The 22,345-nt window shown below is 37.1% G+C and overlaps 1 protein-coding gene across 2 annotated transcripts; it reads left to right on the top strand.

Moving 5' to 3' along the window:
* Positions 1-2,735: 2,735 nt before the first annotated feature.
* malt1 (MALT paracaspase 1) lies at positions 2,736-21,635 on the top strand. Of its 2 annotated transcripts, XM_008418015.1 has the most exons (19): positions 2,736-2,752; positions 4,431-4,525; positions 4,649-4,840; positions 6,230-6,396; positions 6,699-6,820; positions 10,874-11,021; positions 11,518-11,702; positions 12,797-12,893; positions 12,983-13,030; positions 14,220-14,243; positions 14,331-14,375; positions 15,380-15,583; positions 16,429-16,606; positions 17,406-17,477; positions 17,570-17,697; positions 18,560-18,709; positions 19,231-19,388; positions 19,482-19,607; positions 20,916-21,635. In XM_008418015.1, exons 3-19 carry the CDS (start codon positions 4,692-4,694, stop codon positions 21,399-21,401), a joined length of 2,487 nt encoding a protein of 828 aa, XP_008416237.1. In that variant the 5' UTR covers positions 2,736-2,752; positions 4,431-4,525; positions 4,649-4,691; the 3' UTR covers positions 21,402-21,635. The 2 variants fall into 2 exon arrangements, with proteins under 2 accessions (XP_008416237.1, XP_008416238.1); XM_008418016.1 differs by lacking the exon at positions 12,983-13,030.
* Positions 21,636-22,345: the final 710 nt, after the last annotated feature.

Below are 22,345 nucleotides of genomic sequence, written 5' to 3'. Positions count from 1 at the left end.
TTTTGCAGTGTATAGTGGAAATTCTTATTTTTGTAGATTTAAACTTTTATTAAAAAATACAGGAAAATGATTTCTGTAACTTTAAAATGACTGATGTTGTTTGTTCAAACTCATCACTTTACCAGGCATTTTGCAGATGCAACTCAGTATTTTAGTTATACTTCCTCTTTATTGAAATGACAAATTTCAATACATGAACGCAAAATCACAATGACTCTGCATTATGTTCTCCAATTATTGTTACGGTTGGAAATAGCCTACAGTCGTTTGTGCAAACATAAAGTATTGTCCTTTTAATGTGTGTTTTTATGAAATGTGATCTTGCTGATTTCGCCACAAGTCTTCTTAGTGAAAGACAAAGCAGCTAAGAGATTGTCAGTCAGCAGGAGAGCATGTAAAGCAATCAAAATTTAACCCGAGGCCAACTAACCCAGCCGACTCTGTAGTTTTCCACTCACATGCATGTTGGGGCACAATTATGGCCAGCGGGGGTTCAAAGACAACTGTGAGCAGCACGTACACACGCACGCATACACACATACGCACGCACGCACGCACACACAGAGATACAGTAAGTAATGAGTAATGAGTGTTTTACTGTTTGCAACTTAACACAAACATCCTTCTTTAAGTGAAACCCTATCTGTGTATATTGCAATGTGCATTTAGTGTGTGTTATTTGAATGCAGCCATAATATGTTTGGACAAAACCTGTCTACACACATTACTTAGATAAATAAGAGAAGGAATGCTGTAGATAAGAAAGGAGGCATCTGGTGGATTTCAACATATTAATTTTGCTATATTTTGTAAATTACTTTACGCACTTCATTCTTTTTTGACATAAACACATTTCAGAAACAATAGACTCAACACAGCCTCAATTATTACAGCTAGAAACTAATGATCAGGCCTGAAATCTGGGCAGTGATGGGCTCATCTGAACCTTCAGAGCCACATAAAGACAGTTACAGAGTCAGGCTTTTGTCATCTGAAGAACATTGCAGGATTAAAAGACTAATGTCCCAGCAAAATCTGGAGAAACTCATCCATTTGCATGTCAAAATGATCCAGAACGCTGCTGCTTGTGTTCTCACTAAAACCAGGAAGATAGGCCTCATCACCCCAGTTCTAAATTCCTTTCACTGCCAAAAAGCTCAGAGTATAGACTTTAAAATACTATTGTTACTCAACGGCTTAGCACCAAAATCCATTAAAGATCTGCTGCTTTCATATCAGCCTTGACAGACCACTCAGGTCCTCTGGTTCTGGTCTGCTCTGCATCCCCAAAACCAACAAGCAACAACTTCCAGAAACCTGCAAAACACTGAATTCCTTTAAATCAAGACAGAAATCCCATTTGTTTAGAGCAGTATCTGATTATTAACTGTAACATCATAAAGTGTACTCTATTGTTAGCCTGTAATTGTTTCCCCTTGTTATTGCAATGCAAAGTGTTTTGCTTGTTTTTTTTAGATTCCTTCAAATTGTATAAAAACTTTTTATTTTTGCTGAAAATGTGCTATGCAAATAAAAATGCCTGCAAGAACTAAGTAGTTGTTTCAGAACCAAATTATTTCATTGATCAAATATTATTGAAAAGTTAATTCATTTTAGTGATTCGATTTAAATAGTACAGACTCACACAGAGAAATATCAAGTACTCTTCAAGTGTTTATATTTGGTAAGTTTTGTTAATTTCAGTTTAGAGGAAATAAAACCCATCCATCCATTTTCTTGCACCCTTGTCTCTTAGTGGGGTCGGGAGGGGTGCTGGTGCCCATCTCCAGCTAACGTTTCGGGCGAGAGGCGGGGTACACCCTGGACAGGTCGCCAGTCTGTCGCAGGGCAACAGAGACACACAGGACACACAACCAATTTGGAGAGGCCAATTAACCTGACAGTCATGTTTTTGGACTGTGGGAGGAAACCGGAGTACCCGGAGAAAGCCCACGCATGCCCAGGGAGAACATGCAAACTCCATGCAGAAAGACCCCCGGCCGGGAATTGAACCCAGAACCTTCTTGCTGCAAGGCAACAGCTCTACCAGCTGCGCCACTATGCAGCCCAGGAAATAAAACCAAAAATTTTAAATGTTACATTAGACCAACAACAAAAAAATATTTTAACAAAGAAATATCAGCTGACTGAAAACTATTTCCATGTAATATACACTGTGTATTCACTCAATGCTTGTTCTGGGCTCCATTTTGTGCAAAATACTGAACTTGTGGCTTGGAGAGTAAACTGTGGCTTATCACCTCTGCAGAAGTAGGTTGTGTTAACAGCAACCTTCGGCTCATATAGCTGGTTCTTGCATCTCTCAGCTTCCTCTTGAAGACACCCCACTGATTTTATGGGCTTTAAGTGAGCTAACTTTAGGCGCAATAGTGGATTAACACCAGAAGACAACATGACTCCCTAAGTCCACAGTGACTAAGCAAACTTCACACTCAGCCACAATCATCTCAGACCATCCAGAGGATCAGATATATTTCTAAATAAAAGATCAAATGTGCTTTAATTAAGAATTTTTGTAAGATGCTTCAGCTATTAGCTGCGTTTCGTCTTCTTCGTCTTTTCCGCCAGTAGTATGATAACATCCGGTTGTTGATCACATGACTTGTGTGATGAGAAGAAGGGTTTCCGTTGCAGTTTTGCGAGATACGGCTGAAAAACCACATCATTTTATGGTTTTTCATAAAATGAAAAACCATAAGTTTATTTCGAGAAATAAACTTTCTCGAAAAACGTGAGTCTTTCTCTTTTTTGAAACCGGCATATTTCCATAAATCAAGTTTATTTTCATAATTTCAATTTGCACAATTAATGGAAAGGCAGCCAATGTCTGTGGTTCAAACAGTGCTATAGCTTTAGCAGTGTAGCCGTTGAAGTCCAGTTAGATAGTTAGCAACAATAGCTAATGAACATCTAATATCAGTTCCAGCAGGGAAATACATTCCCAACTCTTTTCAACCCATTCTATGAAACTATGCAGAAAATTAAGGCTGTATAATCAAAGCTAGAAAGAAAGATATTAAATATATTATAGCCCCTATTACATTATATATTAAAAGTATCATTTGAAAATAAACACCAGTAAGTAGATATTAAACATAGGTTTCATTAAGATCACCTTTTTGTAGGAAGTATGTTTTTTAATCGTTTATTCTTGTAGAATAATTGCATTGGATTTCCAAAGAATGGCACTAAAAGCACCAGTGATATTTTTTAGATCTGTTTTCCTGTCTTTAGGCTTAAAATTATGTTTATTTACATAATTTTGCACAAATATCAGAATCCTACAGAATACTTCTTTGCAGAGGGATAGAAATCTAATAATAGAGCTAAAATAGATAAAGGCAAGATAAAAATCGTCCTTTTTCAAATGGTCATTTTACATTAAGGTTCAAGCGAGTTTAATTGTGCTTGACTGAAGTAAAAAAAAAAAAACATCAACAAAAAAAACAAAAAAACTCCTCTTTGGTTGCAAAGGTTGCAGATAGCCGATCTCACTGGCCAGAGGCAAAACGGATGCTTTGGGCCCCCTGCTGGACTTAACTTTCTGAGCACTTTACATAATAAAATAAAATAAAAAATAAATAAATGTACTAGTTGTAGAAAGAATATCTTAATAGATCCATACTCATGTCATTAAACTCAGTTTAATGGTACAGTTAATATTTTTTAAAAACATTTTCAAATGCTGAAGTAAGATTTGATATAGATAAACTGTTAAATATCATTTGTATGCATAATAATTGAAATACCACTGGAAATCTATACATTTATTAATGATTTACACAGGTCAATGGTTTATTTAGTTAAAAATAAATTATATATTATATAAAGAACATATTTGAAATCTGTGTGCATACAATTTTAACTAAATATCGACACAATTCAATAATTCCTATCTTTATCTTAATTGTGGTCTTTTGGACCTCCATACATTCTTCTTGGTGCCTCTGTTCTGTAAAATGTGTTCCGTTGTTTAGAGAGAATTATGAAGTAGTAGAAGAAGAAAAAGGCTGCATTCACCTCCTACTTAAAGCTCACAGCCAAAGAGCGCACCGACAGCCAGATGACTCACCACCTTCTGTTTTTAAAGAAAATAATCCTGAAGCGTTTTTGGCAGTCTGGAGTTTGCTCTGTGTGTGATTTACAGCGCATCATCTGAGCATTTTTAGATTAATTAATCTATGAATGCACACAAGTGTCGGTGCTGAGTTTTGGCCAGTGTCCGTTGGCCAGCTAATGTTCATAGTTAGCAAAAGCTTAACAAAGCTATGTTTTCAAATTCTTTTGACCAACAGAGTTAGCGTAAATTACATTAATGAGTTTTCTTTTGCGATTTACAAAAATATATCTATATGTGACGTGTGTTCACAACAAACAGCTAACAATTATACTTGTTAATATTGTGACAGTTTTTCCCGCACACTGCTCCATCTCAATAAAGAAACGATCTTTGGCAGTAACAACAAGCCTCAGCCTCTGAAACGGGGAAACCCAACATGGTGCGGTAGGTGTGCCTGTATCACTTACGCTGTGTCTTCCAGGAAGGAAGTTAAATCTATTTGTGCGAAAGTGTGTGTGTGTTTTTCTTTTCTTCAACCTTTCTGCCTCGATGTGACTTCTTGTGAAGTTTAAAACTAGCGTGGAGAAGCCGGTAGATAGCCGGAGCCAACATGTCGGACTCTCTGGAGAGATCTACGAAAATCAACTTGTTAAAGGAGTCGATTGTGAAGAAACTTTGTGAGGTGTTGGATAAATCAAGCAGTAAAGGATGGCGAAAACTTGGAGAGATCGTGAGCAGTGACAGGCGGTTTAAAGTCAGGTATGCTGAAAATTACTTTTAACTGCTTGTGCTTGTATGCATGTGCGGTTAAAAACAGTAAAGTTACAGTTTGTGTATAGCTATACTTCATTTTTATTGTAAAAACTGAATATGCATTAAAAGCTTGAAATGTGTTTTGCCATTAACATACCATGATCAGACATACATACTTGCACTAAACATGCCTACAGTAAAGCCTGGTGGCGGCAGCATCATCCGTGGTGTTACTTAAGATGTAACTTAGGATGAGATTATGAAAAGCTCAAAATAAAAGTCAGTTTTGCTTGAAGATAAAGAGGGATGTCACAGCGAGTCCAAGCATACATTAAAATCAGCTAAATGTAGTTTTACAAAATCAAAGTTTGAAATTCAGCACCTTCAAATCTAAGCTGGAAAAGGTTAGAGTGTCTTCTGGTCTGGGACGAGGTCCTACACCAGGTTCATGTATCTCGGGGTCACGGGCGGTCATAGCTTGATTGGTGCCCTGGGCGGACTGCATTCAAAGTGCCCCCAACATCCCGCTTTGCAATTTCCCCAATCAAACCAAGTCTATCGGACTAAGGTTCTCTAACAATGCGTGAAAACATCATTAGAGAACTTTTGTAAATCTTCTCAAATCAAGATGAGGGATTGCTGAAGTCTGTCATGGTTTAATTTTTTGGATCACAAAAATCTGACATTTTATCAGGGGCATCTACAGTTTTGTGAGCCACTGTAAAATAATGTTTGTAATAAGTTATCAAATACTGAGTTGTATTTTTTTTGTATTTTAGTTGATTAATCTAATGATTATTCTGATGATTAATCAGATAAAAAATTGTCACGACCTGCAGTTTTCATTTAACCACTTAAGCTTATTTGACACATTAGAAATGTATTAACAGCATTCTTTTGAAGTACGCTTAATCATTTGAAGCAATTCAAATGATTAAGTATTTTTAGATGCATCTGCAGCTAAAAATACATCAACATGTGAAAAGCTCAGCGCTTTCTGCTTGACTTGATAGCAGTACAGTGTAAGGCTGATCTGTTGAATATGATTAGCTGATTAATAATTAGATAGCAAAAGGTGCTTAATAGTAGTTGTTTTTTTGTTGGTTTTTTTTGACGAATTTGAACAAAGTGAAGCTAAAACTGGGCCACTTAATGGAGTTCTGTGTAGAAGATATTTACAGACAAGTTTTTTTATCTTAAATGCAAAATGTATATATGTTTTGTACAGTTTTGCTGAATTACTGCTCTGAATACTGTTTTTTCAGTCTTTATCCTCCAGTTGATGATTAATCGATTACTAAAATATGTTATTATTTTAATAATAAAGATTAATCATTTCAGACCCAGTTGCTCTGCATTATTAATCAGAGTTTGACCTTTTCTTTCGTCCTTCAGCTCAGATGACATGGAGATGTGTTCCCTCAGGGTGCTGGAGGTGGAAGGCAGCCCCAGCCTGATGCTGCTGAGGCTCATGGGAGAGCGAGGCTGCACTATGGGTCACCTCACCGACTACCTACAAACTCTGGGCAACTCGGACGCCCTGCAGTGCCTGAAACCACCAGGTGCTGGGAAACGCACGCTAACCTTTTATTACTGTTTGTCGTAAAGTATTTCAGAGCTCTTTGTTGTCCTTATTTAGCTTAAAGAGGAATTTATGACTCATGTGGCAACACGCAGGCTGTGGAGAGTACTACTCTGCACACACGTGATTAGAAGAAGAGCTCAGTCAGTTTGGGTTTTTTAAAGAGGAAACGAGATGTTTTCTTTAAGAGATATATAGCACTGAACACAATCCATGTAGTGTTGACTAAACGTAATTTCCAATTAACTCTTTGTTTTTTTTTTTGTTTGTTTTGTTCCATAGCATTACAGATCCTCATTCAGCCACAGTCCGCAGCTCTAATTTGTGGCCACAATCTGCGCCTCAGCTGCCATGCAGTGGGAAAATCTCCTGTCCAGTATCAGTGGTTCAAATCCAGAGAAGAGGTGAGTTGAAACAAACATGGAGGGAAACAACCACTCCAATAACTGTCAGGTAACAGATAGAGGTTAAAGACTCTTTATTTCATTGTATCTGTGTGAAAATTAATGTTGGGACACATTTAAAATAACTGCAGGGTCTGGTTAATCAAAAACCAACAAAATAAACAATTTCAATTAAAAAACTAAATTACTGAATGATGAGGTCTGTTATTTAGGTTATTCAGCCATTTAGGTCTGCAATTAACAATTATTTTACTCATTGATTATTCTGTTGATTAATCTGAGAATTGGATAAAAAGAGTTTTCATTTAACTTATACAATTTTACACAATATTCGAAATCCATTAAAACATGCAATTAAGCAAATAATTTAATTACTTTTTAAGAACATAAACTGTAATTGCCTGAAATTTTATATATGTATTTATATTAGCACTGTTGCTGAAATATCTTATAACTGTTGGCATCCGTCACTGCCATGAATTTTAATCACTTTTTAATTGCATTTATTATTTAATGAAAACACCACATTTGTGAAATTGTGTGTGTGTTATATATTTTTTTTACATTAGCAAGATATCAAAAAAGTTTTGCGCACATTGTAAAGGAAAAGCTACTTTGGGGGAAAAAGGCAGATGAAGAAGCTTTTCTAAAAGAGACGCATCATCAAAATGTCAACAGTTTTATGCAAATCAGGCCTCTTACATGCTGGTGACGTCATTGCGGTTGTAAATAAATATGTAAACAATGCTCCAGGTGGACTGGCCGATACAGACCCTGTTTTTGCATAACTGTGTAACGGTGGGAATGATCTTTTCAAAGTCTCTGTTTCCTGATGAAATCAGCTGTTAGAGGAACTGAAAGACCTTTCTGCATCACATGGATGCCACTGTTTGCTAACGTTCTCTGTACTTTAGCTAAGCAAATATGCTTATTTCATACATGCAGAAATTAAATATTGCTGTCAGTTTTATTTGTCTTAGGCATCAATCACTACTATAAATCTGGTCTGAGTTAGAGCTGCACAATATGTAAAATCACTGTAGTTTGGCGGGATTCCTTAGTTTGCAACTAACAATTATTTTAGTAGCTGATTTATTCTATCGGGTATCTTGATGATTAGTTGATTAATTGGTCAAAAACATTGTCACATTCTGTAGATTTTTCATTTAACCTCTTTGGCTTTTTGTGCAGTGTTAGAAATACATAAAAAGAGGCAAATAAATAATTAAATTAATTTTTAAATAATAAAGTAAAATTTTATTGTCTAAAATGCATTAATATAGGTTTGCTTAGTGTATTAGACCCTGGTGAAACTAAAACGGCCATTTGAGAAGCTTTGGGTAAAACATATTTAAAGGTGTTCCATCTTAAATGTATGTATATTCTGTACAGTTTTGGCTTAATCACTGCTCTGATTATGCTGGGTTTTTTTTTTAAGCAAATGTCTTTTTTTAGAGTCTGTATATTCCAGTCAATGATTAATCAGTCACTAAATTAGTTGAAGATTATTTCAGTAATTGATTAATCACAATTATTTGTTTCAGCCTTACAGCTGATATTTATTTTTAGTGGCTAAGATACCAAACCTTATGCTGTGTGGTGGAGACATTCTGAAATTATAAACAAATAGAGTCACAAATATGTAGGTTAATCATAAATTATATCAAATATTGTAATCTTCAGCATTGGCATCTCAATTACTTATTGTCCTGAAATAATGTATTCCTAATCTAAGTATAGTTGTTTGTCGCTTTTAATGATGTTTATTGAACTTTATTTAGAGAATGAAAACACATTGTTTCTGTCCCACGTTGTGCTGCTTTTTAAGAATTTCTAATCAAGATTTCCACTTAAATTCAAATGTAAATCCTTACACTTCTTTGGGCTTACCTATTTTTATCATAACTTTGCATTATCTTTTTCTAAATCAAACTGTTTTACTATTTTGGCAAGAAGAGCCATATCTGTGCACCAGAAGTACATATCTACAAAAACATTGTGAAAGGAAAATCACAGTGAGTTTAAACTCTGAAGTGAAATAACAAACGGGCTTGGGCTTGATCTCTCCATCAATGGCTCTTGTTTAAAGCAGCAAACAAAACCCTTTTGCAATCTTTCTGAAACTTTATGAACTTGTTTCAGGTTAATCTCCTGCTTGCGCTAAAATGCTAACTAAAAATAGCTCAGATAGAAGTTAAAACAAAGGATTCACTACAAGACAAACTTTCTGGATGATCTCTTTTTGTTTACATTTACTTTATGAAACAGATTTTTCATAAAATTAAAAGCTTTCCCAGTAAATATAAAAAATCAGGAATCAATTATCTGGCAGATGATAGAAATGAATTTGATTTTGATTAAACTTATTGCAATAAGGCTTTCTATTTATCATTACGTCTAATTACAAATAAATCCAAAGCTTAGTGTAAAAACAAAACTCAAACAAAAAAGAAACGCAGAACAAACACTTTCACATCCTTGTGAAGGAACATTGGCCCACTCGTCTTTACCTCTTTGCAGCATCGCTTCAGTTAATTAACGTTTCTGCATACTGTATCTCACTCAAAGTCTTACCAAACCTTTAAATCAGATTGAGGTCTGGACTTATTGGTCCATTGCAGCATTCTGATTATTATCTTTCCAGCCATTATGCTTTATATTTGTTGTGTTCAGCAATCATTTTCATCACTGATGACCAAATTTGGGCTGTTTTTTTTTTTGTTTGTTTTTTTGCTGAAATGGTGATTTGAAAAGACTTTTTTATGCAGATAATGTTGTGGTTGATTAATGACTGCAAGAGACCCACATCTTGTGGCTCCAAATTATCACTTTTCTTCCACCATGCTTAACAACTTGAATTAGATGTTTGCAGTGATGTGTTTGCATTTAAGAAAAACATTTTCACCTGAAATAAACATTATTCCAGAAGACATATGGTCCATTCAGATGCAACTTGGCAAACTTTAATCTTGCTGCCAAGATGTTTTTTTTGTAGTTGTTGTTGTTGTTGTTTTTCTGACAAGCTTCCCAAACAAGACATCCTACTTCAGTCTATTCCTAATTGTCCTGTTATGAACTTTAGCATTTGCCATGCTAAGTGCAACCCGGAAAGTCCAGGATGGAAGCTCTTATTTTTATTTTTGTCCATTATTTTAAGCATTGCACATTCTGACCTAAGGGTAAATTTGTTGGAACTTCCATTACTGGTAATATTAGCAACTAAATGGTTCCCTAACCGTTATGATCAGCAACAGTCAGGTTGCATTCACACCAACCCTGTTTGGTCTGCTGTAAGTTCTATTTCGTTTGTCTAAAAAGTCCATTTCGTTGGGGAGGTGTGAATGCTCAGCCGAACTCTGATGCGGACCAAAAAAGCAATCTCTGGTTTGCCTAAAAGCCTTGGTCTCAGTTTGGTTGAAGTGAACTCTGGTGCGATTTGAATGCATATGTAAATGCAGACACTGCTCCAAAAGCAGGAAGTGGATGACAGTGCAGGGCATTCTGGGTAAATACAACTTAAACAAACGTGTGAGTCTAATGCTAGAGAAAAAAATGGCATGTGATCTTTCAGAGACGTCAAAACAGAAATCCTACATCTACTAAAATCTGACTCAACTCCATGTTGTTTGCATTTTGTGAAGAAGGAATCTGCGCTCATGTCTTCTTCAGAGGTTTTCATGTCGTTTCCTTCAGTGCAGCGCCACCACAGGCGAGGAGGGGAACAGCTTTTTCAAAGTGTGAAAGCGAACTGCACCAGCTGAAAATAAAACAAATGTTGCAACTTTGGTCAGTCGAACCAGCAAACTGCCAAAACTGCTGCATTTATTAGAGGTGGTCAACCAATTATGGTGATTACCAATTATAAGAGTTCATTAGCGACTGTGATGTTCACTGTTACAGTAAATTCTGTGGAAACATCAGAGCTGGACTTGACCTTTTGAGTCACAGCTTTTCCATTCTGCTTTCATCATTGACTTATTTATAGAGAGAAAAAAATGAAGTAAAGAGTGGAACATGGCTGCACCAGCATGATTTTCATTTTCATTACCTCAGGTTCCAAACAGCTTCTCTCCAGAGCTTCTGATAAGTCCTGTCCAGCTGAAGGACGCCGGCTTTTACATCTGCAGGGTCAACTGTGGCGATGCTTGTGAATTCAGCCAGTGGGCTCAGGTGGACGTCCTAAATGTCACCATGTCTTATGGTGAGACTTACACTGCAAAAACACAAAATTTTACCAAGTATTTTAATCTAGTTTCTAGTGCAAATAACTTAGTTCACTTCAAATAAGACAAAACTAAATTGCAACTAACTTTTCAGCAAGATATATAAGCTTGTTTTAGGTCAATAAAAAATTACTTGTTCCATTGGCAGATTATTTCAGTTATAGCAAGACATTTTCCGCACATTATAAGGGAAATAACCTCCCAGTGAAACTGGTGATTTTTCTTCAATATTAAGGAATTATAGACTTATAACAATATCATATTTCTTGCTGAGAAGTTACTTGTAAGTTGGTTTTGTTTTATATCAAGTGTATTAAGATATTTGGACTCAAAGCTAGAACAAAAGTACTTGGTTTGGGAAAGTTTTCACCAGTTCCTGCTGTTTTTCTTTCCATATAATAACAGCTGAACCATGTAGTGTTTAAATCAGTTGTTGTATTTACATGCAGGAAATGTTGTGTTTTCCTCCAACAGCCCCAGGACAGAGTTATCAGTCCATAGACGGACGGCTGAAGTTGGCAATCCATCCTCAGTCCCAGCGGCTGCATGTTGGGGAAACCCTGCAGCTGGAGTGTGGTGCTGTGGGCCGCCCGATCCCTCGATACCAGTGGCACAGGAACGGAGTGCCGATCCCAAACGCCACAAAGAGAAAACTTATGGTGATGTTTCATTTTTAATTTAAGGGGCAACGTTATGTCAAATCAATCTTTTTGAGCTTTACATTGGGTTACAATGTTATTCTCTCATCAAAAACATACCTGGAGTTGCTTTGATTCTTGCATTCATGTTTGAGAAATCCTTTAATCTCCATGGCAACCATTCGGTTGTGCAAAACGCCTGGTTGGACCCAGCACTGCCTTTGAGGGGCAGCTCCTCCTTGGAGCTGCAGTTTCCAAGCTTCTGAGCTTCCTCCCTCTCAACTCCCCCATTCAGCTCCTTCAGACTAACCAGCAGCAATTAGCAAACACCTGGTGGAACTGTTCATCTGCTAAACTCATTACCTGAGCTATTTCTCAGTACAAAGCTGGTAAAAACAGTTGAAGGGTTAATAGAAGAACGCTGTGGTGATGACTTCTTGAAGGCAAAGCTTCAGAAAGAGCAGCAATTTTTAAAGAGATGTCCATTTACTGAAGCCAAAGTTCTCTTAATTCATATATATGCACAGAGAGAATTTAAAACAATTGAAGGTAGGGATGGTCATTTATCGTACCGTTTATCATTTATCTTGATAAATTTCTTACCATGAGGAGAAGTTTTATTTATCATTGTCACAATCAATTTCAATTAACAATGTTTAAAAACCCCCAAAATTGTTGGGATTATTAATTTTACAATTTTTTCACAGTTTTTTCATTTAGAGCATCAATAAATATCAATAAATTTTACAATATGATTAAACACAGATACTCTGAGCAGTTTAATGATGCACTTCTTTATGTGACTGGACTGGACAAGCCGCTTATTTCACATTTTTTGGAGATCAGTTTTTGTGTTTTGGGGCTATGATTGCTGTGCAGTCCAGTTACCTGAAAGTCGTACTAAATAGTCACTTTCATCATTATCACTATAGTACTATAAAATATCATGATAAAACTTTAAGTCGATGTCGTCCACCCCTAACTGAATGTAACATAGTTACTTGATTGTGTAATAAAATGACATTATGTGAATGGAAAGCACATAATGCCCCAGTTTAACTCCTTTCCTGCTTTTTCACAACTGCTCTCTCAAATGAAAGTTTCCTGCGTTTCAGATTCTCCAGGTAATGCAGGACCATCAAGGCAGGTATCGCTGCGAGATCAGCAGCAGCACGGAAAGAATGTGGACCAATGAAGTTGATGTTGTGATAGGTACGTTACGCTTTGTTGGTGCTTCTAGCAGCAACAGCTCTTAACTCACGATGCCTGAGCGTCTGTTTGCTTCTGTTCTTGACTGAAAGCACCGAGGATATCTGTCCAGATTTCAGGGGCAATGGAGTGCTCTGAAGGTAGAGTCGAAAGCGGTGCATGGTGTATAAAAACAGACACACTAACTGCAGTCTTGTTCAAAACACTAATGTTCCTCTGGCCTGCATCTGGGTCGTAATCTGCACGGCGATCTGGTGGATGCTAACCGTTCTTACAAGGTTTCATTTTAAGATGTGATTTGCATGCATTGTGATTTAAGTATAGGCCGCGGTTTTCATTTAACACAGTAAGGTGGTGGTCAACAAATCCCATGAAAAGACTACAACAACGATGGAACATATTGAACTGAACTAAGATTGCCTTTTATAAAGTAATAAAATACCTCAGCACAGTGTTACTTTTTATTGTTTGTGGAACATGCAGGTGATAAAACCCAAAAAGGTTCATGTTTTCTACTGAAATTATTTAAAATCTACTTGAAACACTGAAAAACACTGGCTATTTTTTATAAGGATTGTTTACAACTGAAGTAAATTTTTATTGCCGCCTTAAAAAGATTAGTTTTCAAGGTTTATATTTAAAGCTGAATAAAGAGAGACTTGATCTATTTTACAACTCAACAATGGATCACAATTTGTCATTTTTATTTCCTAAACATCTCTGCATGACAAGAAATTCATCCAAACCCTGAAATATACCACAAAGTTTATGTATATTAATATTTTTATGTTTTAGGTTACTTATTTCAACGCTGAGTGCACAAAAACTGATGTTAAATAAAACAAAACAAAACAAAAAAACATATTTGGTATTTGGAAGTTGCTTTTAGTGCAATATAGTTTTAAGAACTCAAAATTTCAAATTAATGTTTTACTTTTTGTGGAGTTAAAAAAAGAAAATGTGCTAATTGGGAAAACAAGAATTGTGGTGCAGCTAAAAATGCTTTTTTTTTCTTTGTTTTTCCCCCCCCAGAAATCAGTTCACATAATGACAACAGAAGTATTTATCCATGAATAATTATTGAAATCAGAAATAAAAATAGCTTATTGAAATGCTTTCATGGAATTTGTTGAAAGTTGTAATCAAATATTACTAATTGTCTTTTTAAAAGTAATTCTGCTAACTTAACTCTATTGCATGAAAGTTTCTAAGATCATTCCTAACTTTTCATGTATTTCCTTGTTTATAATTTTCAGCCTGATCCTGTGTGTAAAAACAAAAAGATATAATTTATATGATTATAATGCATTTGTTTGTTTTTTTCTTTAGATGATATTTACGCCATTGGAGGAGGTAGGATGATTAAAACTCTGCCCAGATTTTTTTCCATTATATTGCAGCTGTTTTAATTTTCTTTTCTCTGCTTTGCTGAAAATGTAGATTCCTGTGAACTTCTCCTAAATAGTTTGCCTGAGCAGCTTTACGGTGAGTGTCTGGGGTTCATCAAAGTCTCAGAAAATGTAAGCAAATGTTTGTTTTTCTGCTTGTTTGACGTACAGTTTTACCGATAAAAAATAAATTTCATGGTGAATTCTGAAGGAATGGGAGTCGTTGTGATTATCAGTTTATTTTTATCGGCAGCCACATTATATCAGACACCCAGATTTATCCTGCTAATTTAAAAAGAATGAAATACAATCTAAATGGACATTTAACAAGACAATTATCAGCAGGAAAGAAAATGTTCATGTTTCAGAAGTGACTGATGTGCAGATTAACATCAAACAGCTACAAATGTCACTGGTGTTCATCACAGGATGATCTACTTCCTTCCTCTCTATGTGGTTTTTTTTGTATTTTTGATTCTTATCACTTTTTCTTCAGAATTCATGGCGGACCCCTCAACGTGTCGCATATGAGACAGTTTCAGTTGTGTAACAGCTGCATTTATTTGACCTGTTCTGATAAAAAAAAAGGGATAAATCCAAATGGAAAATTATTTTCTTCATTCTTCAAATTTTCACATATTTAAATTATTTATGTTGTTTTAAAATGACTGTAATATCAGTAACAAGCACACGGGGTCTCATTCAAACAACTAAATTTAAGGCTGGTTATTCTGTTTCATTTTTAAATAAATCTCATGATTTTCCTTCCAAAAACAAATCCAGCTAATCAAGAATCGGGGTGAATGTTTATGATGTTTATGCATTATAAACATCATAAATGATATTTATGATCATTTATCGACAAAACTCCTAGTAAACATGGCTGTTATATTCACAAAACATTCTGTGCTGAGCTGGATACCATGTAACGCACAGAGAAATTCAAGCAATGTTTTAATATGCAAACATATGTGCTGAAAAAAAGGAAAACAGGGAAAAACCACTTCCTGTTGTCTGGGCTGGTTGCTGAGTTCAATATGAACGCCTTATGTAACAGATTAAGTCTATATTGTTTTTATCTCCTTCCATGTTTCATGTCAGCGACTGACAAAGTGGCCCTGCTGATCGGTAACCTGTCATACCAGAACCACCCACAGCTCAAGGCCCCCATGGTGGACGTGTACGACCTCACAAACCTCCTGCGGCAATTGAACTTCAAAGTGGTTTCACTTCTGGACCTCACCGAGTCGGAGATGAGGAACGCCGTGGACGAGTTCCTGCTGCTGCTGCATAAGGGGGTTTACGGTGCGTTCAAGTCAAGTCGAGTTTGTTTCTATAACACATTTCAACAACAAGGCAAGTCAAAGCACTCTACACCATAACACAGTAATCAGTACTGTGTTATGTACTGTGTTTTGAGTGTTCTCAAAAGTCAGAACCAGAAGTGATCCATGCCATTTAACCGCCATCTTGGTAGGCAAGCACATAGACGAACCATGGCTTCAACAAAAAGAAAGTCAAGTACTCAAACATTGTAATAGAGTACTAGTTTTATTGTCCTTATATTATTTATAAATTAGATAGGAAAGAGGTGAGAGCTGGTTCTAGGCTCGCAGCTTGTTAATTGTTGTCATAGCAATTCCATAGCAACTGTCAGAAACTGAATTTTGCTTCTCCATGCAGCAGCATTTTGGATCAGTTGCAGCAGATCTGTGAAGACCCTGTGGCAGTAATTGGTGCCATTAAAGATAAAGGCATTGATGAGTTTCTCTATATCTTGCTGAGACATTATGTCTTGAAGCCTGGAATGTTCTTCAGGTGATAGAAGGCCGACTTTGTAACTGACTTCATGTTGCTTTGAAGGTTCAGACCTGAGTCGATGTCTCTACCCAGGTTTACGATGTTTTGGATTTGATTCACGCTGCTGTTCTGGACATTGGGGCAGGATTTTCTCACATGCACATCAAATTTAAACACTAAATGTAATTCTTCTTTGATAAGAATCAAATAAATAACTGATACAGAGGTGTTTGAAATTACTACTTAATGTAGATGAGGAACCTGCATGTCACCATTGACATTATTTCTTGGCTGCACTGAGAGATTCTCTTCTTGGGAGAGCTGACTTAAACACACTGCTCCATCCTCAGGTCTGCTGTACTACGCTGGACACGGATATGAGAACTACGGGAACAGCTTCATGGTGCCGGTGGACGCACCGAACCCGTACCACTCCGCTAACTGCCTGTGTGTGCAGAGCATCCTGAAGCTGATGCAGGAGAAGGAAACAGGCCTCAATGTTTTTCTGCTGGACATGTGCAGAAAAAGGTGAGGCTACCACCTCTACTTCTACTAAGCTTCCTTGAGCAGGTTAGGATAGATTACACATTTTCCTCAAAATCATTCTGAGATTATGTCAGCTCTTCCTATTTTGAGCTCCTTTCAGAATGAGTTGTTTTAGGGCCTCTTGTCACTTTAAATACAAATAAGCTGCTGCTGACCACGCCCCCAAGCGCAACATTTACACTCCCCCAAGAAAATGGCTGCAAACAAATGCACAATTATACAACCGTACATATTTGAAAAGCATCAGTAGAGCCTACTGCACAACCAACAAAAATCCAGCAAAAGGTTTCTGGGTGGTAGGTCAACAACAAAACACTTGTCTTTTCCAGTGGCCATTGTTCAGCGCGTACAGCGGTAAAACCAGCTGACCAAATGAGCTGGAGCTCCGCTTCGGTTTCTAGGTAACGAGCTGAGATTGGCTGTGGTTGCTAAGCAACAGTGCAATGCCCCTGTAAAGTAAATTTACATACTGAAGGTTTTTGAAACAGCTTACCAAAAACATGTACTTATTGCCAGAAAACGGATGGGTGTTTTTTTTTTGTTGTTTTTAAGTGCTTAGCTTGTTTTTAGAAGCAGTAGAAACCCAAATGGAAGTACAAAACATATAAAATTTGATTTATTTTTTTAAAAAATGTCCCTTTTAGATAAACCAGGTTCAGCTTTATGTACAGTTGCTGTTTTAAAAAGCTATTATATTTTCACTCTACACATCTGATAATGTTTAATTTGTTCCATACAATTTATATTTTTATTATCTTTATAAATTACATTTTTTTTTTAGGAATATTCATGATGAAAGCACTCCGAACATCGTCCTGAGAGTCACGGCCAACATTGTCTTTGGATATGCAACGTGAGTCTGCAGCAGATGTTGTGATTTGAGTTAATTTAGTTGTTTTGGTTTTCTCAGATATTAAATAATTTGTTCTTTGCGTGGCGATGCAGGTGCCAGGACGCTGAGGCCTTTGAGCTGAGCTCCACGGGTTTCACCAACGGCGTGTTTGTTAAGTTTTTAAAGAAGCGGCTGCTGGATGACGAGAAGATCACGGTGGTGCTTGACAGAGTAGCAGAAGGTGAGAAAAGGAAAAGAAGCTGTGTAAAACACAAAAGTGTTGGGGAGTGAATTACTAAATGAGGTTTTTATAACATAATAGATACAAGAGCAGGATTTGATGGCTTGGGTCGTTGGCTTTAAAGTGACATGAGGGTACTGTTGGTGAACATGTTATGAAGCATTATCATGGCGTCATTTAAGCTTTAAATGTGACGTATTAAGCTACTTGAACAGGTTAGGATAAGTCTGTGGGCTATACAAAAAGTGTTCATGTTTTTTTTACAAAATTATTCTTAGAATGAGCTGTTTTAGGGCGTCTTGTCATTATAAATACTAAGAAGCTGCTGCTGGCCACGCCCCCAACGCAACATTTACACTCACACAAGAAAAAAGCTGCAAACAGATGCACTATACAAAGGTGTACAGTTATATAACTGTACATCTTTGACAAGCATTAGTAGAGCCTCCTGCACAGCCAACAAGACAAAACACCTGTCTTTAAAAACAGCTCATGTACAGAGCATATTGCAGTAAAACTAGCTGACCAAACATGGTGGAGCTCCGCTTGGGTTGCTAGGTAACGGGCTGGGCTTTGCTGGGGCTTCTAGGTAACAGCACAGTGCCAAATGTGACTTGAAAATCAGGAGATTTTTTAAATAGCTCATTTTCCGAACACTAAAAAATATTAACTTATTGCTAGAAAACAGCTGGGTGATTTCTTTAAAACACTTTGGCTGCTTTTAGAAGCAGTTGAGACCCAAACGGAGATATAGAAATGTGCAAAATATGAAGTTTGCTTATTGGGTCCCCTTAAATGCTCACGAAAACTTTACTATTCTCCTTTGAGTCACTTTTTGTTCCTGGGATGTTTTTCTGGCCAGACATGGGTCAGTTTGACGCCACTAAGGGAAAGCAGGCTCTGGAAATCCGTAGCAGCCTATCAGAGAGGAGGGCGCTGACCGACCCTATTCTGCCCAGCGACAGTGCAGACCTCGTTCACGCTCACAGCCGACAGTGGGCAAAAGCTCACGGTAAGTGTTTTAAAAGTGTCTAATAATTTCTTATCTGTCGTCAGGGAACCCTTAAGGTAAACATTGTGGCTCTAAATTATGCATTGGCATATTAAGTCTTGTTAAGAAATAAATTAATGTAAATATACTGGAATTCCTCTGGTTTATTCAGTCTCTGCTGATCGGTGAATAAAGGTTGGTGAGGCTGGTTTGTTGATTAGTTTTGGATTAACTAATTGATAATTGGATGGTAATAGGTGCTTAATCCGAGATTTTTTAAAACAGAATTTGAACCAGGTGAAACTAAAAGTTTTTTAGCTTAAATGCAAAATAGAAGTATTTTTTGTACATTTTAGCTTAACAAATTCAGCAAATGACCTTATTTTTTTGAGTCTGTATACTTCAGTTAACGATTAAACGATTACTAAATTAGTTGACGATTATTTTATTAATTTATTAATTGATTAATTGCGATTAATCACTTCAGCCCTAAATAATAACGGTACACAAAACAAACTTGAAACGTTTGTTTGTTGTTTCAGAGCTTCCTGAAAGCATGAGCCTGAACTTTGACTGCGGCGCTCAGATCAAGCTGGGCTTTGCCGCAGAGTTTTCCAACGTTCTCGTCATTTACACCCACATCGTAAAGAAGCCCGAGGACATGTCCTTCTGCCAGGCTCACGTCACCGACTTCTCTCTGGTCTGCACGCTGCAATGTGCTCCTTTTGATAACTTTACAGATGTTTTGTAATATTTTGAGTTGGAAGGTGAAATCCTGCTGTTTTTACTGCAGGACCTTGATGTTGATCCAAAGGAAATGAACAGAGAGACTCCAGAGGAGACGGGGATCTACCTGCTGTCCAGCAGCCTGCCGCAGCACTGCCTCTACACCAGACTCAGCTCTCTGCAGAAACTCAGGGTAAAAACACAACGAGCACCTTAAATGTCCCCCAAAATAACCCTCAGGCTGGTTTAGCAACATCACTGATTAGCAACATCTCCTTGAGAATAAAAATTAGAAAATATCTGCAGCCACTTTAATTGCAACTAAAAGAAGATAGCAGGTTTATTTTTACAATAAATGGCATCCATGAAGGAGATTCAAGGTGCTGACCAAAATAAACACAAATGACCTTCGAATATTTTCCAAAAACATTCTGCTGATCCCTCATGCCTTTAGGAAAATCTTCTGTGAACCAGATAAAAGTCAGCTTTGTTTAGAAGGTGTGTGACCCGTTAAATCTGCTGCAGATGTAAACATCATGCCTGCTGTTAAACACGGTAGTGATGGTGTGATGATCCAGGGCTTCAGGCTTCCTGTGATTAATGGAAACAAGGAATGCTGGTAATCTATTTGTGGCTTTTTAGCTCAAACTTATTTAGTTTATTCAGAAGATGAAGCACTCCATGAAATCTACTTATGAAAGTAACAGTTTTGGAGTGAGCGGCCTAGTCAAAGGTGGACTGGCTGTTCACTTTCAAAAACCCTCCAATGTCACTGACTAATTACACATTTGATGAAGAGGAGTGTATAAAAAAATATCTCCATAGCTATTTAAAATGCTTATCAGAAAAGACATGATGGGTTTTATTTGGCACAACAACTTTTTGGGTTAATGAGAAGTTGGTGCAAATAACTTTTTTATCTTGATTATTTTATCTGAAAACACAAAAGAAATGTTTAAGGGGGCAAATACTTTTTCTAATCACAAGCGACAATTTTAGCAAAATTCAGCATTTTCAGTTGTAGAAATTCCTTAAACGCTCTAAATATGAAGTTTTCTGTGACAGCAGCTGCCCAAACAAAAACTAAACACTGCAAAAACACACAATCTTACCAAAGTATTAGTTCTATTGGTAGATTGTTTTACTTTTAACATGGAAAGCTTGTCTTGTTACAGATGGAATGATCTGTCAATGGAACAAGTACTTTTTCATCAATATCAAGGAATAATACTTAAAATAAGCTCAGATATCTTTCTGGAAAGTTACTTCTAAGTTAGTTTTGTCTTATTTCAAACTAGATAACAATAATTTTGTATGTTTTGTGTTTTTGCAGTGTGTATAACTACATATAAACAGCTAAAAACACAACAGTTTTAAAGCAACAACAGAACACCAAAGTTATCGCACTCCTTCCAGTCCTGAACGTTATTTAAGCTTTTTATTCAAACTTTTGATTTTGTTTTTTAGACATTTTTCTCTCTGCTAATCCTTCCCTCAACAGGAGGAGCTGGTTTTCACCGTTTGCCTCCAGGGAACGTTTGCAGCCATGGACGATGACCATCCCATATTCTGGACCAAAAGCGTGAACATCGGGAAGCCGCTGATCGCCCGGCTGGACCTGCACCGCGCCGTGCGGCGGAACAGCTGCCTGCAGACCTGCATGATGCCCCACAGCCCGTCCCAGAGCCCCTGCCACAGTCCGGGCCCGGAGCACCAGCACCAACTGCACCACGGGTCGCACCAGGACTACAACCGCCTGTCCCCGCAGCACCGCTACCTGCACATCAGCGAGCACGCTCAGGGCGCAGCGGGCGGCTGCGGCTTCTCCTGCTACGACCAGCTCAGCCAGTGCGACTTTGACCGGACCTACGAGTCCGACGGACTCCTGAGCTCCCCGGGGAAGCTGAGCATCCCCATCGAGGCGACGGAGGACCTCAACGAGCTGCAGGCCGTGTTCATCAGCAGCCTGCACCTTCAGCCGCAGTGACACGGAGCCTCCAGCTCGTCAAAGGATGGATTTCTGTTCTGCTGCTGTTAAATTACCTTCTGTACCCTTGAATTTCTGAGCATTAGTAGGGTGTGTTTAGGCTTTACAGAGCCCCCTACAGGGGACACAGGGGACTTTTCTTTGTTACCTCACAAAAGTATTGTGTTCCCTCGCGATAAATTATATTGCAGGGCCGTTGTACAAAGAATAAAAAGTACATTTTTGCCAAAAATATTTTGAGATTAATCTGAGAAATTTTCTTGAAATTTTTTTTTTTAATTTTTGAGTTTCAAAAGTTGAAAATTTGCTAGAAAAAAATCTGAAATTTTTACATTAATCTGATAAATTTTCTTGAAAAAAACTTGCAAATTTCTGTTTCATAATTTTTTATTTGGTAGAAAAAAATTGCGTAAAGGTTATATTTTAAAATATATTTTTAGATAAATGTATTTTTGTAAATTGACATTGTTGAATGTAATTTGTGTTTTCTGTGGATTTGATCGTCACGCTGTATAGGAAGAACAAAATATATTCTAGTTTTTCTCAATTAATTACCCCAAAATAATGCAGTAAGTTTTTAATTCAGAAAATGAAACAACATTTATTTCTCTGAAACTTAATAATTACATAAGACCAATAAAAAAATGTAAATTAAGATTATTTTTTTCTTTATTGCATACTTTAGCTTACAGGACCAAATCATTTTCACAGTTATCCTGCAGACTCTCCGCCTCCACATGGATGATAAACCCGAAATGATCACTGGAAAATAAACTGGCTGTAGTAGTAATGGAAAGTTTAGTGGAAGGAAACTGCACCTTTGAGAAGATTGTTGAGCAAAACCAATCCAGGAGTTTGACAGATCCACAAGGTGTGGATTGCAGCCGGAGTCAGAACAAATCCTGCACTCATTTTTTATTTAAATCCATAAAGATCTGGATTTT

Source organism: Poecilia reticulata, linkage group LG9, assembly GCF_000633615.1.
Source record: "Poecilia reticulata strain Guanapo linkage group LG9, Guppy_female_1.0+MT, whole genome shotgun sequence".
In the NCBI taxonomy this organism is placed as follows: domain Eukaryota; kingdom Metazoa; phylum Chordata; class Actinopteri; order Cyprinodontiformes; family Poeciliidae; genus Poecilia; species Poecilia reticulata.
Note: the sequence above shows the minus strand (reverse complement) of the source record. Positions and strands in the feature narration are given on the sequence as shown.

Bases quoted from the DNA above. Each gene is read 5' to 3' on its own strand.
- malt1 (XM_008418015.1), top strand. From the start codon at position 4,692: ATGTCGGACTCTCTGGAGAGATCTACGAAAATCAACTTGTTAAAGGAG. The intron at 11,703-12,796 runs GTGATGTTTCAT...CCTGCGTTTCAG, and splicing joins CCACAAAGAGAAAACTTATG to ATTCTCCAGGTAATGCAGGA. The intron at 19,389-19,481 runs GTCTGCACGCTG...TTTTTACTGCAG, and splicing joins ACGTCACCGACTTCTCTCTG to GACCTTGATGTTGATCCAAA.